Genomic DNA, 16,259 nt, shown 5'->3' with positions numbered 1-16,259 from the left:
ACTGCCATCTCGCCCGTTAAATACTATATAGCATTAACCAAAGTTAGCAAAAGTCTCCCAGAAGCAGGTGCGTAGTTCAATAATATATGACTGCAGCCAGCCGTCTCAGGCTCCGCCGCTCTCAGGTAAGCATATATATTGCTGCAGCCGGGAGCCAAGGAGAGCTTTATATCAAGGGCCCTGTTATCTGATACCCTAACCCAGGGGTGGCCAATCTTATCCGCAAAGGGCTAGTGTGTATGCGGGTTTTCGCTGCAACTCCCTAATTAGATTACTAATTAGAGGACTGATTGGCTGAAGAGACCTCACACCTGGGTTTGAACAGCTGACCTACAGGTTATCCCAAAAACCTGCATATACACCGGCTCTTTGCAGATAAGATTGGCCACCCCTGGTCTAACCCCAACCGGGGGTCTGAGAAGGGTAGCTGCAGCTGTATACTAATCGCTTTGTTTTGTGTTGAAAACATTGCGGAAGGCGGTGACAGCGCTTGGGAAAATTTTCAGCCATCCTGAGGACAAGGTCAGAGGTGTGGTCCTGTTTTGGCATTTATAGGACTGCAGAAGGTAAACTGATTGCAAAACACGCAGAAAGAAAATATCTGCAAAGCGGTGCAACACATCTAGTCATACAAGTCATCTTCATGACCACCACTCTCTATTTGATATGCAAGGTAAGTTAACTTTTAGCTCAATTTATGATGTAGGGACTTCAGAATGGGGGAGAATGTTACGGTGTGTCTGACTAACTTGGTAATAGCTTGTCAATAATGGAAACTGAATCCAGTTTATTTCCTTTATCTGTATGGATTTTCCTACGACGGAGTATTAGGGCCACATTGAGGGAGAATAAAGTCATAATTTTGGGCTACGTGTTATTTCAGAGGGGAAGCCGCTCATAGTGATCATGGTTATAGTGATCAACCACTTATATGGATCAAAAAGCTTGGGACCGAATCGTTCCTGTACGAATACTGTTTAAATTAATTTGCATATAGTAGTAAAGTAGTCTGCTTACAGTGTTAATTTTGGGGTTTTCTGTACATGGCAACATATGGAAAAATTAAACGACGGTAATTCTGTTTTAACTTTACTTTGATTGCCCTACTGGCTAGCTGGGCTACCTGAGGCTAATGCTGCCTGCACAGAAAACACGATCAATGACAAATGTAGACTCATCAAAGCTTATGATAAACTAACAAAAACAAGCAGTGAGACTACAATAAGCTGCATTTATATACAGTACTGTATTATAGCGTATATGAGTTATATAATTCAGTGATTTAATTTGTACAGTGCCGTATTTTAAAAACCATTTTAAATAGCTCTAGTGTATTTTAAAATAGTCAATAAAATTCGGTAAATATTGATGCTGTCCACGATACTTAGATTCTTGTAACAAATATGCAAATGCAAATTAGATGGAAATCTGCCTGAGACATAAAGAAATCGGTTATAATTATCATCCGCTTATAGTGACCAGATTCACCCAGACAGACATGATCGCTAAAAGCGATTTCCACTGTATTAGAATAGCCAGTTTCTGGACTGAAATATAGAGGCAGGAACAAACCAGAGTCAATGATTTTGGAATACACGGTGTTTATTATGATTGTGAAAAGTTTTTAAAAAAAAAACCTTTGCTTATTGTTTTATTTTGCTGGCGGCATTGTTATTATTTTAATGTTTAAAGTGTATAGTGCTGCTAATTTGTGGTTTTCAAAATAAAACTTAAAATGAAAGTTGCAGCAGCTGCGGATAGTGAAATTTAACTAGCCTCCATAGTACCCATCATGCACTGCATTAGTTTACAAAGCATGTTTTTTCCGTTAAATACATGCCTCACAACATAGTTTCACTACAAACATTACAAAATATTATATTTCAAAATTGTTTTAGGTATAGTACCAAATACTTTGTGTGATATGGATGCCACCATAATGAGATTGGATACATAAAAACTAGAGATATGATAAAAACAGGCCAGGAGTTTGTCTAATGTGCATGATATTGGCACCTTAATCTTATTTTGCATGCATGTGAGATTTGCAGTATGTGGGGGACCTTGACCTCATAGGGGGGGTCAGGGGGTATCTGGATCTTCTGTGAAAATTGGCTGAACTTGTGCAGAAGACTGCAACCAAATGACATGTTAAGTAATAAAGTTAATATCCCCATTGAAATGATTGGTATTTTTCAGGTCTGGCTATGTAAGGGAGATTTTGGCGGGCTTTTCTGTCTCTCATAACTCAGCTTGGTGCAGCATGTATAACAAGCTTTATGAGTTGCGCCTGCGGGTGACAACAGCCCCTGTTAAAAGAATGAATCTCTAAAATATTGTTGCCGGTTCAAGCTTTGTTCACAACTGCAAGATTACATTTTCCAGAACTTGCGTAGCGCTGCGACATTTCAGATACACAATGACTATCTTTGTGACAAAGTTCATCATTGCTCTAAGAGGGACATTTTTTAAGCACCGCTAATTAATATCTGGGACAATAACTCTCTTTGCTGCTGCAGGGTTGACCAAACAAAAGTATGCAATGTTTCTTGTAATTGTAAGATCAGTCGACCGACTTCTGGTTGCATGAAGGTGTCAGGGTCAGCTCCTGTTGTTCCCAGTCTGTTCCTTCCCCGTTTGGCCAGTAGGTGTCGCTGGCCATCCTGTCCCTCCTGTCACCCTTTGTGTTTCTCCCTGCTCCCTGTTGGCCGCATGGCTCAATGTGTTGAGCATGCGGTTGCCTCCAAATCCCTTTGTTGTGTGTTTGAATCCCACCGCTTGTAGTTTTGTGTATTTTGTTCCCTCATGTTTCATTGGTTTCATCAGGTTTTCCAGTTACTGTGATTTTGTGGTTTGTTTTCTGTTTTGGTTGCTTTGGTTGTGTTTTACCTGTCTTTCTTATTCCCCCGTGTTAGATTTTGTTTCCTTGTTTCTGTCAGTGTCTTAGTTTTCCCCTCCCTGTCCGATAATTTAATTATTAGTTTAATCTGTGGCCTGTTTTCCGAACCCTTGTTAATTAGTCTCACCTGCCCTGTGCTAGTCTTGTTACCCCTTAGTAATTAAGTCCCTGCCTGAGTTCAGTCCCTTAGTGGTTCCTTGTATGATGTATGATGTTGCCTGGCCCCCCTGTTGCCCGGACCCATTTCTAATTAGTCTTTGTTTGTCCCCTTTTGCTTTTGCCCCCCCGTGGTTCTTTTTGTTTTCTGTAGTGTTCCTAGTGTTTCCTGTTTTAGTTAATAAACCCCGTTTTGTCTGGTGAGCCGCAAGTGGGTCGTCCACCTCCTTCCCAGCCTGCACCCTGCCACGCCGTCGCCCCCAAAACCACCCTGGTCTATGACAAAAGGTTCCACTGGTCAAAGCATTTTCTGCTTGTTCTTTGATGAACGGGTATAATGACGAGACCAAAGACAACTTGCCTAGAATGTTGATGGTATGTCAGGATCAAAAACACCCAGACCGTTGAATGAGTCTGGAAAACTCATATATAAAGATTCATGGGAGCTTGGTTGTACTTTTTGTTGGCATAAGGTTTACAATATGTGTCATACGTAGGCTGTGAATAACACTTCGGTTAAAAACTTACTTTTATAACGTGTGTGATTTATGGGCAAAAATCATATGTTGCCTATATCCTGTTTTATTCTTGAATCCCACATCATTTCTGTAACACTTTACTTGAACTGACACAAATAATATAGTATTATACTATTACTTATTTATTAATTAACCACAAATTAAGTCTTGGTTACATACTGATCTCATGTTAATTCATCAAATACAGTAATGCAGGCTAGACTGGAACAACAACTTTGTTGACAGTATTATGAGGTATGGGAAAATCTGTGAGTTATGCTTCAGGAGACACTGATGTTATCTGCTGTGAAAAAATGATGATTTGGTGTCATATGCCAGTTACTGAGTTTTCAACAGTTGTGTGGCACTATTCGGTTGTTTGATGTTGCTGAGATAAACACACAATGCATTTCGAGAGATTTTAAGGGGGCTGTGGCCTGCAAAATCCATGCTTTGCCAAACGTAAGGCGGTATTGATGGAGGTTGGTCTTCTAACAGCTACACACTGCTGGTGCCTTGCCGCTTAATGTTTTTGCAGACTGTCTGTGAAAATAGCAGCATATTGGGGCCAAAAAGCACATTTTACAAACACGGTTATGCCTCGTTCACCAAGATGTGAGAATTGCTTGCTATTTTTGGTTGTTATTGTATTTCATCACATACACATCACACCAACTTCCATCTCAAGCATTTGGATTCACAGAATCCGATGGTCTATCTGTCCATCTTACAGCTGATTATCCAGTGTCATAGATGGGATCTAGAGCCTATCCCAGGCAGCACAGGGCAGCGAACTCTCGGCACAGGATGCCAGTTCATCACATTTGCTCCCACACTACAGGCAAAGAAAAGCCTTCTTTACCCATTTCATAGAAAATTGAAAAGCATTTTGGTTTTCATCCACCTATCCATCCATCCACCCATCCTCTCAAGGCATAACTTTGGCTGGAACATTGGGGGGTTGAGGTCTCCACCCATTACGGGGGAAACATGATTATTGGGGGGGTTGTATTAGCTGGATTTGATTTATTGGGGGGCTACATCCCCCCCATCCCCCCTGTAATTTACGCCCATGCATCCTCTATACTACTGCTTTACTGTGGGCCCCTGGGGAGTGAGGGCAGGGAACCCATGTTGATTTCAGTTGTTTTTGTTCTTCAGTCAGTCCTGGAATGCTTAAGCTTTTACACAGTTGTTTTGTGGTCACACGTTGCTGTCTTTCATTGTATGTATCTGCGTAGGGGGATACCTTGATGGTTCAGTGAGTGAGGTAGTTGGTTGGTTCCAGCTCTGTGAATCTGCAGCTGTCTTCAACCAGAGCCTGCTCTTTCACTTGACAATCCTGGTTCTGTTCATCTTGTGAAGCGGAAGTATTTATAATTACTTTGCGACATATAGCAAAGAGGACACACAATGGTCAATTTCCATAGGCTCTCACTTTTCTCTAAAACCACTAGATGGTGCAATTCTTTAACATAGAGAATTCCAGTCCGTTGCCTATGGAACCCCCTTCTGGGAAAGCCTATGAAGGAACTACAAAATATAAGTATATGGAAATTGACAGAAATGTAGTTGAAATAGAGATTCCTGACAGGACAGCTTCCGAGTAGTTTATATATGTGATGTATTTGCTGCTCTTTTCAGTATTTGCAGCTTCAACTCACATCTGAGCTACCAAGAAATATGAGTGGAATAGAATTGTTCTAGAAGTGCAAAGTGAATCTGCGGACATTAGCACTGCAGGTTTTGTTTCTGTTCTTGATTTTCTTCTGGGATCAATAGACTACAATTTCATCTCATAGATGAGCAACATTGCACCTCTATCAGACTGCAGCCCACTCCGTGCACTCCGCTCCCCCATAAAGTACAGCAGAGTGTGGGGCCCAGAATCCTCCCACCATCTGTTTACTGCCTGGCTGCACTTTCTGCATTTTTACCTGGTGGTGAGGACAAAAGCCCCAATTTCTACTCTTTAGGAAAGCTTGTGGTGTGAGGCTTTGACTTTTGACTGTCTAGAGGAGCCAGTGGCTATGGAAGATAACCTGGATCCCATGGATTTTGAGAAGCATAACTGGATGCTTCAGGCATGACTGTGCTAGCAGGCTCAATGGAGCACTGGCCTGTCCGTCATGCCTGGGGGGCTCCAATGGCGCTTCTCCATTGCCACCAAGAACTGAGCCATACCCAACTCAAACCGTGAAGAGATGTTTTTCCGTTGTAAATTATACAAGCCGTTCCTGCGCTGACATGGCCCTCTTTTCACAGTACACCTGCGGTCGGCCCAGGCTGCTGTATGCCTGTGGAAAAGCAGCATGACGCTAATACAGATAAACAGCGGTTAGACTTTTGATTTGTATAGAGACAGTTTTCCACTGACCGGTCTGGATAATCTGATGAGACACTTGGTTATAAGCATAAGTATTGCATGAGGTCTTTTTTTGTTTTGTTTTACTTCAAGGCCGAAACGTACAATTCTCATTAACTAGTGTTTCAGGTGAATAGTGCTGTGAACTGGATGAAAGCTGGCTTCTGCTGTGCCCCCCCCCCCCCCCCCCCCCCCACTAGTCACCTGCTGCTTGATGGGTGGAGTTTGGCAGCCCAGCCACTGCTGACATTATACTGTGGCCTTTTCTCTGGCACCTGACAGAAATGCCACATTTCCATCTCTTCCCATGGGAACCCTGAGGGCTGTGGCAATGTTGGGGGGTGGTGCCGAGGGGATGGATAGGTGAACTGCACTATGCCCCCAATATAGTACAGTGATCTAGGCATTACTGTGGGAAGTGTGGGCAAAGACTGACAGGAATGCAGTGACACCAACGGACCATCCAGCAGCAAAGGAGAGACACTGCACAGATGGAAGGATGGACTGACTGACAAACACACACATATACATGAACAAGGACTGGTATGTCTGTGAAAGCTGGGCTATAGAAAGAGCAGTAGATATAGCAAGTTATGATACCTAAAGCTGGACTTTACTGGTCTGCTCACGGGCTACAGAAAAGCTGTTACCTGAGCTAAACAGAGCTAATCGATGTCAATGTGGTGTTACCCTGTGGCCCCAGAATGGATATCAGAGACCTTGACATATAAGGATCTGGTGAAAGGTGTAGTTGTACCATTGTGTAGAAGGGTGAGAATTCCTCAGTTTGATGGACCATACATCCTCACAACTGGTGTTCTTCAGAATTAGCTTTGTATTCTCGTTTCCTCTGAGCTGGTTGGCGGGTTCCCCAGTGATACCAGTCACACATGCGCTCAGTGGTGTCCTTCCGTCCCTGCTGTTGATGGACGCCTCCTGCCATTGAGATGCCAATGAATAAAGAATCCAAGCTAGATGCCTCGAAATGCGAGCCCTTGTTTGTTTGGAGTGTTTTCACCTCAGATGTGTCTCCCTCGCAGAATAATTCAGTCCTAGATGCAGAAATATACACCATGTATCACATGCTGTAACTATACATGCAAGCAAGTAAAAGCGATGCATATATGCAACGCATTACTGCATACAATCACGTCTCATGCAGAAATATCATGGCTTTCCCTGGAACTGATGTCAGCTATTTGCTACCCAACCCAGTTCACCGCCAAGGTGTGTGTGTGGGGGGTAGTTAGGCTTCTTTCCATCCTGCACAGAGGACTGGGGGCTCATCAGTCACTCCCTGACTGTCCACCCCCACAACATAATGTACTGCAGGAAGTGCAAGCTGCTCTCATATTTACAGGTCGCTCTGCAGACACTCTCAGCTCTCATATTTGTTTTTCTATTCTTTTTTTTTTTAATATAATGGCCAAAGCAAACCAGAAACACCAAGGTAGTGATTCACTTTCTTTATTATTGAATAACCTGTGAAACACCGTTTGCGATTGCAGTGAACCAGGTGTGTGTGGAAGCGCCTGGCTCATGTGCAGATTTAAGGGGCGTAAGATGCGTCCAAAACGCCCCGGCCGTCGGCCCAGTTCAGGTAGACTATGCTGCTTTATCTTCATCTGCAGCTTGATTTATTTCCGGAAAGAGCAACCTTCAGTTTACAGCCAACTAATCTGTAACAGAATATTTAATCAGAATGTAAGCAAAGGGTTTCACATCTGTGATATGTGCATTTATAACTTTGTCTTCTACATACCTTGCAATACGTTGTAATATTTTGAGATTTTGTTTGTGTTTTGTTGGAAAAAGTTAGCTTACTGTAGCAGCAGAAGTGAGGCTTAGTTTGTAACACCTCAAACGGACCAGACACCGAAATCACACAATGTTCTAGCACATCAGCGCCGTGCATCACAACAAGCTGCTTGGCTGATTTTACTGATGCACACAGATGGCAGATCTGATCCCGGACGCTGCACACCATTTTACACCGAAGTGCCATCGAAGCTCTGATCAAAGACTGATAGAAACACACGCACACAAAGGACATAGCACCACATGACATGACTGAAGATTTGACCGTAATACAAGATCATACAAGTGAAATCACCTACATTGCTGATTCCAAAAATCACATAACCGATGCAGTTCTTCAATCTAAGACACTCACTTTGGTGGCTTCAAAGGGTGAGTAAAGCATACATAAGGACAGCAGTGTAAGATGTATTTGTATTTTTTTTACTTGTAAATATAATCTGATTGAAAATGAAAATACTAACGATGCTAAAAGGATAGATATGCACCAGGACAGCTTTCATGGGCTGTTTGCACACTTGCTCCTAAAAATGTACGGTAGGTGTTAGGAACGGTACACGGGGAGCTTTAAAGATGCCAGTCCGACTGCTCGTCTTCCAGCCCCCTCACTCCACCAGCCAGGTCGGCTACATGGTTCCACTCGAGGATATTTAACAGTCAAGTCACTTTGCTGATGTGTTATTTTGCTGAACAAAGAAGCAGATACTTTTAAGCTGACAGGTTAGCCACTGACACGTTTCAGCACACGGTTATACCCAATAGGATGAAGTTAGAAGCCAGGATTGACATCCATTGATCCTTTTGTTCGTACAAGATATTGGTATGATGCTACATACGTTGTGACAGTAAGCAGGAGTTTTGGTGGCCTGGTAATCAGCTACAATGATGGTAACCAAGTCTCTTTAAGATTTACACAGCTGAACAAAGAAACAGAAAACCCTTTGCTGCAGCCCTCTTTCCAGCAAGTGGTTTTGTCAACGTTTTGGTCTGTTTTGGGTGGCAGTCCAGTTTGGTCAGAGGTCTGGCTTGGACAGGGGATCTTCGATACTCTTTCTGGCCCTGCCTTGGACACTGGGGTTATTGAGTTTTCTTCTTCTCAGGACCTCAGTCACATTGTCATAAAAGAAGTGTGGTGCAGAAGTAGTTCTCTCTTTAAGAACCTCTCTGCGATGTCTGCTGAAGCCCCAATCACTGGAAGGCAATCAACCTCTAGCCTGGCGATCTCACTGCTAATGGATCTTCTAATGGGATGCCCTCATCCAATCAGGAGGTGATCCCTTTGGTGGACTTTGTTCAGTGTAGACTGCAAAGTCATTTTTCTGAAAGATTTTTTTGTTTAATAGAGAGGATAGTTTTTTCTCCTTCAGGCCCATAGTATTATGACCTGTACAGGAGGATATGTGACTTGCTTCCATTGTGATCAACAGCCAAATTTGATCTCTTTCCACGTTATCATCAGTTAATTTTTGTTAATTATGCAAACATCCTTCCTGTAAATACACAATGGAATACGAGTATCTAACAAACTATTTAAACATGTGCCCTTAATTACGGCTTCCAGGCCATTCAATATTAGGTTCAACACATTCGGATAAATATTGAAAATACCAACCAAAAAACACGATAAATATTTCAACGTTAGTCAATTTAACTAAATCACCGAAGTTGCAGTTTGTCCCAGTTCAACAAACTGAATCCAGACAATATGAAAGTTCCGTTTGGCTGTGCCATCATTCTCTTCACCACAAACAATGCACAGGAATTCACAAGCAAACGTGTGACGAAAACACCGTCCGGTCTATGGCTTCAGTACCAGTGGCAGGTACAGCCAATGCCATGTGGGCCTCTCAGTCTTCTCATCTCCAAGTTGCTCTAGTTGAGGACCTCGGGATCCACTTGCAACCCATCCTTCTTCGAGTAAGGTGGGAGCTCTTTCAAGAAACACACAGAATTTCTTCCCACCCTGCTCCTATTGAAATCCCAGCTGGTTACCAGGAACACCATCAATCACCAGAGTAAGTCAGTGGCAAGCGTAGGGCTCAGCACACTCTTAGAGTTGGGATTTCCAGAGGTGCGTTACCTAGCTAATGTGGAACCCCGAAGATGGGACATCCTCTGTATGTACGACTCACACTTGCCAATATAAGTACTGGACTCATGGTGTGGGAATTTGTGGAAGTTTGAGGAAAGGAGGGGCCTGTTGTCATGGTAACAGAAACAAAGGGAAGGCCTTTGGTACTGAAGTCAGGCCCAGCGTCTGGGAGGTACTGCTAGTTAGGGAATCACCTCTCGCAATAGTGCAGTGAGAAGTTCTGGGACACTTTCTTCTGGCCAATGCCCCAGGGTTCCAGCTCTAGCTTGTCCTCAAGTTCCTCCTCCTCACCCTCATCTTCCTCATCATCCTCTTCCTCTTCACAGTGGCTGGCCTCCTCGATAGAGGTCTCCATGTGGTAGCTGTAGGGTTGCCCTTCCGTGTACTCATAGATGGTGGGTAGGCTGCTCTTCAGGCTGCATCGCCTACGCAGTGCTACCAGCAGTGGCTGCGGCATAGTGAAGATGTCCACGTTGTTACCCAGGTCGATCCAGGCTAGGCTGGAGAACCTCTTAGGGTCCTTCATGGCCTCTGAGAGGTCCTTGACAATGGCGAAGGTGAGTCGGTTTCCATTGAGTGCCAGTGTGGCCAGCTTGGGCATAGCACCCAGGTATGGCAGCAGGAGACGCAGGTTGTCATCGTGGAGCTCAGAAAAGCTCAGGTCCACTGAAGCCACCGCATCGCCATTATTCTGAAGGTAATACGCCACCCGGTGGATGTCCCTGGTGGACAGCGGGATTCCTGACAGGTCCACTGTATCATTGAATAGCTTCTTCTGAAGTGTTGTTTTGAGGCTGTGGGAAGAAATGGAATAATTTAGAAGAATTCCCAAAGGGCATGCAATTTTTATCATGGCTCTTTGGAGTGTACAGGAACTGGTAGAACACCAGAATGAGCTCCTTGTCTGGGGAGGCATTGTTCCTTTCTGTCTCTCTACCTCTCTACCTATCAACTTCATTCATGGCTCATTTTGTTTGTTCAAGACGCCCATCAGCCTGCGCATTCTTTGTATGCTCATATTAACACACGGTGCTGTTTTTTGGAGCTGATCATGCACATCCTTCCCAGACTAATGCTTCTACCTATCGTCCTAAATAGAGCAGTGTGATGTCTTTGCACTCTGTGCCGGTTACACAGGTAGCATTCACCCATTCGCTGTCCCCTAAAGAATGTACCACAAGCCAGAGTTAGCCACCATTAGCCCATGTTAACCGAGGTTGGTCCACAGTCATCATCAATCACTGGAACACATGGAAAATTCCTTCCCTTAGGAACTGAGGAATTCATGTAGTATGGAGATGTGAATCTAAAAGATTAGTGGTTCAGGGACTGAACTCATATCCTGAAATGCTCATCTGTCTACAGCTGCCATGGAAGTCTTTTCTAATAGCAATATTACCTAAAACTACCGTGCATCTAAACTAGCAGCGAAGAAGCAAAATGGCCAGAAAATGGAAGTTCTTTCTCCACACTAGTTTGAAGGTTTGTGTGTGACTGTGTGAGGATGTGTGATGTAGCTGGGGGAGAGTAGGGAAGAGGACTGGACTGAGGGATTTATTTTTGTCCCGATTGTCCCAGGAAGCTATTCATGTCATTTCATGTTATGAGGCTTGCAACTGGTAGTCAGCCAGCATGACAGCAGAGTAGTGCAGTGAGTCAGGGCTTAAAACATGTCAGCAATGTCTGGGACATAAAGAGAAAAGAATCACCGCTTTGTTCACAAGAAAAAGAAAACAACATGTAGGCAAACAGAATGAACACAAGAACTTTGGAAGAGGGGCTGCTCTGCCCCAGAATCAACTGGGAATAATCTACTCTGCACAGCACTCACAGTACCAGTGTACAGGCCAGCCATGACATCCAGCAACTTCGGAGGGATCAGGATGTCCTACAGGGCAACTTGATCAACTGAGTGGAACGCTTTACGAAAATCGACAAAGACTGCAAAGAACCTCTGCCAATATTCCTGTTTGTGCTCGATGAGAATCCTCAGTGCCAGGATGCGGTCAATGGTAAACTTCTTAGGTATAAAACCAGACTGGACTGGTAAAACCACAGTGATGACCTACCTGATTCTATGGTCGTGAATATCCTCCTGGCCTGGTGGTTGAATTAGCAGATGGTGAATAAGAGGTATAATAAACATATTTCTATTCACCAGGACCCATTATCTCCATTAACGCTCAAAAATCATGTCCTAAATTAAGAATGAATTCTTTTAGGCTGTTTGGATTTACAGATGCATTCCAGCACTGAATTCGCTGAAGACGGCTTTAGTGCCAAAACATGACCGTCATTCTAAATGGTTCCAGTAAATGAGTAAAAGAGTAGTTGCTTGACAGTGGTTTTTCTTTAGTCCGTAAGTCTTTATTTAACTCGCACCCAATGATCCAAAGTGTGCCTGCTGACACATAGGTGGATTAGCAGTCAGAGCCTCGCCTATTGCACGTAATTCAAAGAGCCTATAACCCAAATCCACCTGCACATAGTGTTAGTTATTTATATCGTAGTCGGAACACTACTTTGTCACTAACCTGAACCTTCCTTGAAATGCCATCCCTTTTGTTAGCTTCATTCTGTTTTATTGTGTAATTTGTAATATTGTAATGCACACTGTGAGACAAAAAAGAATGACTCAGCCAAGTTTTTGACTGAATATTTGAGTCATGGACTTTCAGGGTGCAGCCCTAGAATGTACCTTCTGACCTTCCCTCCTCCCTCATTTTCTCTTTCTCTCACTATCCCTCTCCTCCTCCACTCCCTTCTCTTCCTCCTCCCTCATTTTCTCTCACCATCCCTTTACTCCTCCACCCCCTTTTCCTTCTTCCCTCATTCTCTTTCTCTCACTATCCCTCTCCTCCTCCGCCTCCTTCTCTTCCTCCTCCTTCATTCTCTATATTTCTCTCACCATCCCTCTCCTCCTCCATCTCCTTCTCTTCCTTATCCCTCATTTTCTTTCTCTTACATCCCTCTACTCCTCCACCCCCTTTTCCTTCTTCCGTCATTCTCTTTCTCTCACTATCCCTCTCCTCCTCTACCCCCTTCTCTTCCTCTTCCTTCATTCTCTCTATTTCTCTCACCATCCCTCTCCTCCTCCATCTCCTTCTCTTCCTTATCCCTCATTTTCTTTCTCTTACATCCCTCTACTCCTCCACCCCCTTTTCCTTCTTCCGTCATTCTCTTTCTCTCACTATCCCTCTCCTCCTCTACCCCCTTCTCTTCCTCTTCCTTCATTCTCTCTATTTCTCTCACCATCCCTCTCCTCGTCCGCCCCCTTTTCTTCCTCCTCCTCCATTCTCTCAATTTCTCACCATCCTTCTCCTTCTCCACCCCCTTCTCTTCCTCCTCCCTCAATCTTTCTCTCACCATCCTTCTCCTCCTCCAACCCCCTTCTCTTCCTCCTCCCTCAATCTTTCTCTCACCATCCTTCTCCTTCTCCACCCCCTTCTCTTCCTCCTCCCTCATTCTCTCACCATCCCTCTCCTCGTCCGCCCCTTTCTTCCTCCTCCTCCATTCTCTCTATTTCTCTCACCATCCTTCTCCTCCTCCAACCCCCTTCTCTTCCTCCTCCCTCATTCTCTTTCTCTCACCATCCCTCTCCTCCTTCGCCCCCTTCTCTTCCTCCTCCCTCATTCCCTCACCATCCCTCTCCTCGTCCGCCCCCTTCTCTTCCTCTACCTGTCTCTCGCAGCTGATTTGTTTCCTCTCACACACTCCAGTACCCACCTCTGTCTGGCACATCTGCAGCCGGGGACACAGACGTAGGCTGGGGGGTGGACGGCTCACATGTTTGGATGGAAGTGGTGGGTCACTACTGGCTGCTGAAGACAGTTCTATTCACTTTCAGGATGCAGAGTCATGCCAGTTTCAGGAGCAGACTTACCAGCTTATATACATAATTCACTTCCCAGTCACATCTGCAGTGTGGGAACGTGAGATGTGCTGTTACTACATGGGTAATTGGTACGGAACACCGTGGCTGGCGCTGTCATGTAAACCTAATGAAAATTAATATAGTGCCTCATGTGCTGTAGGGTCAGTGCTTTTTATCCCATTTACATGATTTAGGGATTAAGATGGCCACCTCACTTTAGGGCCACGACATTCCAGTACTTTGGCCTCGCAGACGTCAGCTGTCCTGCCTTTTTCTTTTTAGGAGAAATCCTCCTCTGACTCATACAGCTGCTGATCGTGTCTGAGTGGGGGAGTGTCCTTCAGGCTGGAGCACTCCTGTTGGGTGTGAAAGGTATCGGGCTTTGATATTTTGCCAGAGCTGGTTTTTTTCTGAAGGCTGGAATATGATTTTAATGACACCAAGGACGGCTCACCATTGGCTGCCTGTCAGTTAAATTTTTTTTATTTTTTTTGCCTTTTACTTGACTGACCTGGTGCAGTCCGATTTCTGGAGGACTGTCAGTATCACAGAAGTGTGGTGCCTAATGGGACGGCCTCACAGGAGGTAGAAGCTGTCTAATCACAAATGGAGATTAGAGCACCACAATATGAAATTAAGAAGGGCGAGAAAGAGCTCAAATGAGGCTGCAAACCTTCCTTCCAGATATCTTCCTGATCACATGTCATTTAATTTCATTGGCTTTACTTTCTTCTATAAGTCACACATTCCTAGCCCACAGATTCAGTTATTTCACAGTCATTTTTATCCCCCTTAAGCTTGCTGTGACCTCGAACTGATGCCACTTTAATGAAGATTCTGCTTCGTGAACTGTGATTAATGGCTGAAGTTATATTAGAACAAAAATTCACGTTGGAGATTTCCCTCAGCATTGCCTGCTAATTATAATTAAAGCGTGCCGTACTGTCTGTCATCTGGGATAATGGTTTCTGCTGAATGGTAAAGGGTGAAATTACACTTTTTTGTATACTGCAAGTGACTAGTGAGCATTTCCTCTATGATTTTCCCCTCACTGCTTTGTGTTTGCCCTGTTCTCTGTGGGCATTAGACATGGGGGGGCAGCACCAGCATTTTGTTTAACGGAACAAGTTGACCTGTCTTCCTTTCTGGTCCTTTGAAGTGATCTGATTGGCCGGGAGGTGATGAAAGCCAGAGGGTGGCTCTACTGGCAGAATCGGGGAGGGCTGCGCTTGCAGTCGCCTTAGCAACTGGTGATTGACAGCAGCATCTTTCTGCCACCCGTCACTAAGCGCATAGCGATTCTAAGAGGCCATGACGGTGCAAAAAAAAAAAAAAAACTTTCTGAAAGCACTCCTGACTACGTTTTTGTAGGCACCCTGTTGCCTGCTAGTGAAATTATGGGAAGGCACAGATCACACACCGCTGGCAGAAGGCATTAGTGGGATGAGAAGGCATTAAGGAGAGGCCGTTGACAGCATGGATGCCGCTCGCCCTGATACGCGGCTCCAGTGCGGGGGGGAGGGTTTGGGCGATGCAGCAGAGGCTGACTCTGCCTCACAACAGAAGCAATCAGGCCGTGCATCAGCACACAAGCAGCAATGCAGACAGAGGTACAGGCCAGCACAACCCACCGGCGCATTCGGGGAGCTGGGTGGAAGGCGTGAGTGAAGCTGGGGACACGGGGACCAGTGCGTTCCCCAAAATGGAGGTGAAAAAAAACACTGAGAGAGTCACCGACGCCGCCATCTGCAGACGTGTTATAGAGGAATAATTTATGAGATCAAACAAAGTGGCAGTTAACCCTATAGATCCATGGCATAGGAAGCAGAGTGGCAGCCCACATTTCCTATGTGATCTGCTTCTCAGATTCCATGGATCTATATGCCACCCCCTTCTGCTTCCAGATTGGACTAACCTGAAAAGGATATTGCTTAGACCTGAGAACAGCTACCCCATGAGGACACTGGGTTAGTCAGGCAGTAATGCAGGTGTACGAACATCAAGATAAGGTGCCAGTAACAGTCTGGCACTACATTACAGCGGAAAGTGAATATTTCCCAGCCATTTTTGTCAGCCTGGTTACTGGACTAAAAACTAGCCTAGACTGAGGGCCATGCAACTCTTTGTCTCAGACTCTTCAAGGGTTTCCCAGGATCAGTCAAATTACTCCCATTAAATTACATTGTTACTATATTTATCCATACTACACAATTACATATATCCAACTGGTCTGTTCATATGGAGGCATTATGAATTTCTGCTGAAGCAACACTTGCCCCACTTTCCTGGGGAGGGATGTGTGATCAGTCACAATCCGGAAGCTAGTTACGCAGCAAGGGTGTCCGTGTTTCGCTGAAGTAATGAAGCTCTCCCCATGAGGCAGATCTCGCAGGCTCACTAACAGGAGTCACAAGGCTGCGGCTTGGAGCTGGGAAAATCTGTTATTTACAGACAGGGTGCAGGCAGCTGGTGACAGAAGTGCCAAAGAGCTAAACTGTACTTCTGTTATCTCCCTAATGTAAAGCTGATAGTGTCAG

General features: G+C 44.6%; 1 protein-coding gene across 1 annotated transcript in view; it reads right to left on the bottom strand.

Annotated features, from left to right (window-relative positions):
• Positions 1–7,389: 7,389 nt before the first annotated feature.
• LOC111839291 (leucine-rich repeat-containing protein 75B-like) overlaps positions 7,390–16,259 on the bottom strand; it is a 31,763-nt gene continuing 22,893 nt past the window's right edge. The window contains exon 4 of the mRNA XM_023803056.2: positions 7,390–10,642. Within this exon, the coding sequence (XP_023658824.1) occupies positions 10,039–10,642 (604 nt within the window). The 3' untranslated portion in view covers positions 7,390–10,038. The remainder of the gene's footprint in view (positions 10,643–16,259) is intronic.

This window comes from Paramormyrops kingsleyae, chromosome 2 (assembly GCF_048594095.1).
Source record: "Paramormyrops kingsleyae isolate MSU_618 chromosome 2, PKINGS_0.4, whole genome shotgun sequence".
Classification (NCBI taxonomy): domain Eukaryota; kingdom Metazoa; phylum Chordata; class Actinopteri; order Osteoglossiformes; family Mormyridae; genus Paramormyrops; species Paramormyrops kingsleyae.
The sequence above is the reverse complement of the archived record's forward strand: the minus strand, read 5'-3'. Positions and strand labels throughout refer to the sequence as shown.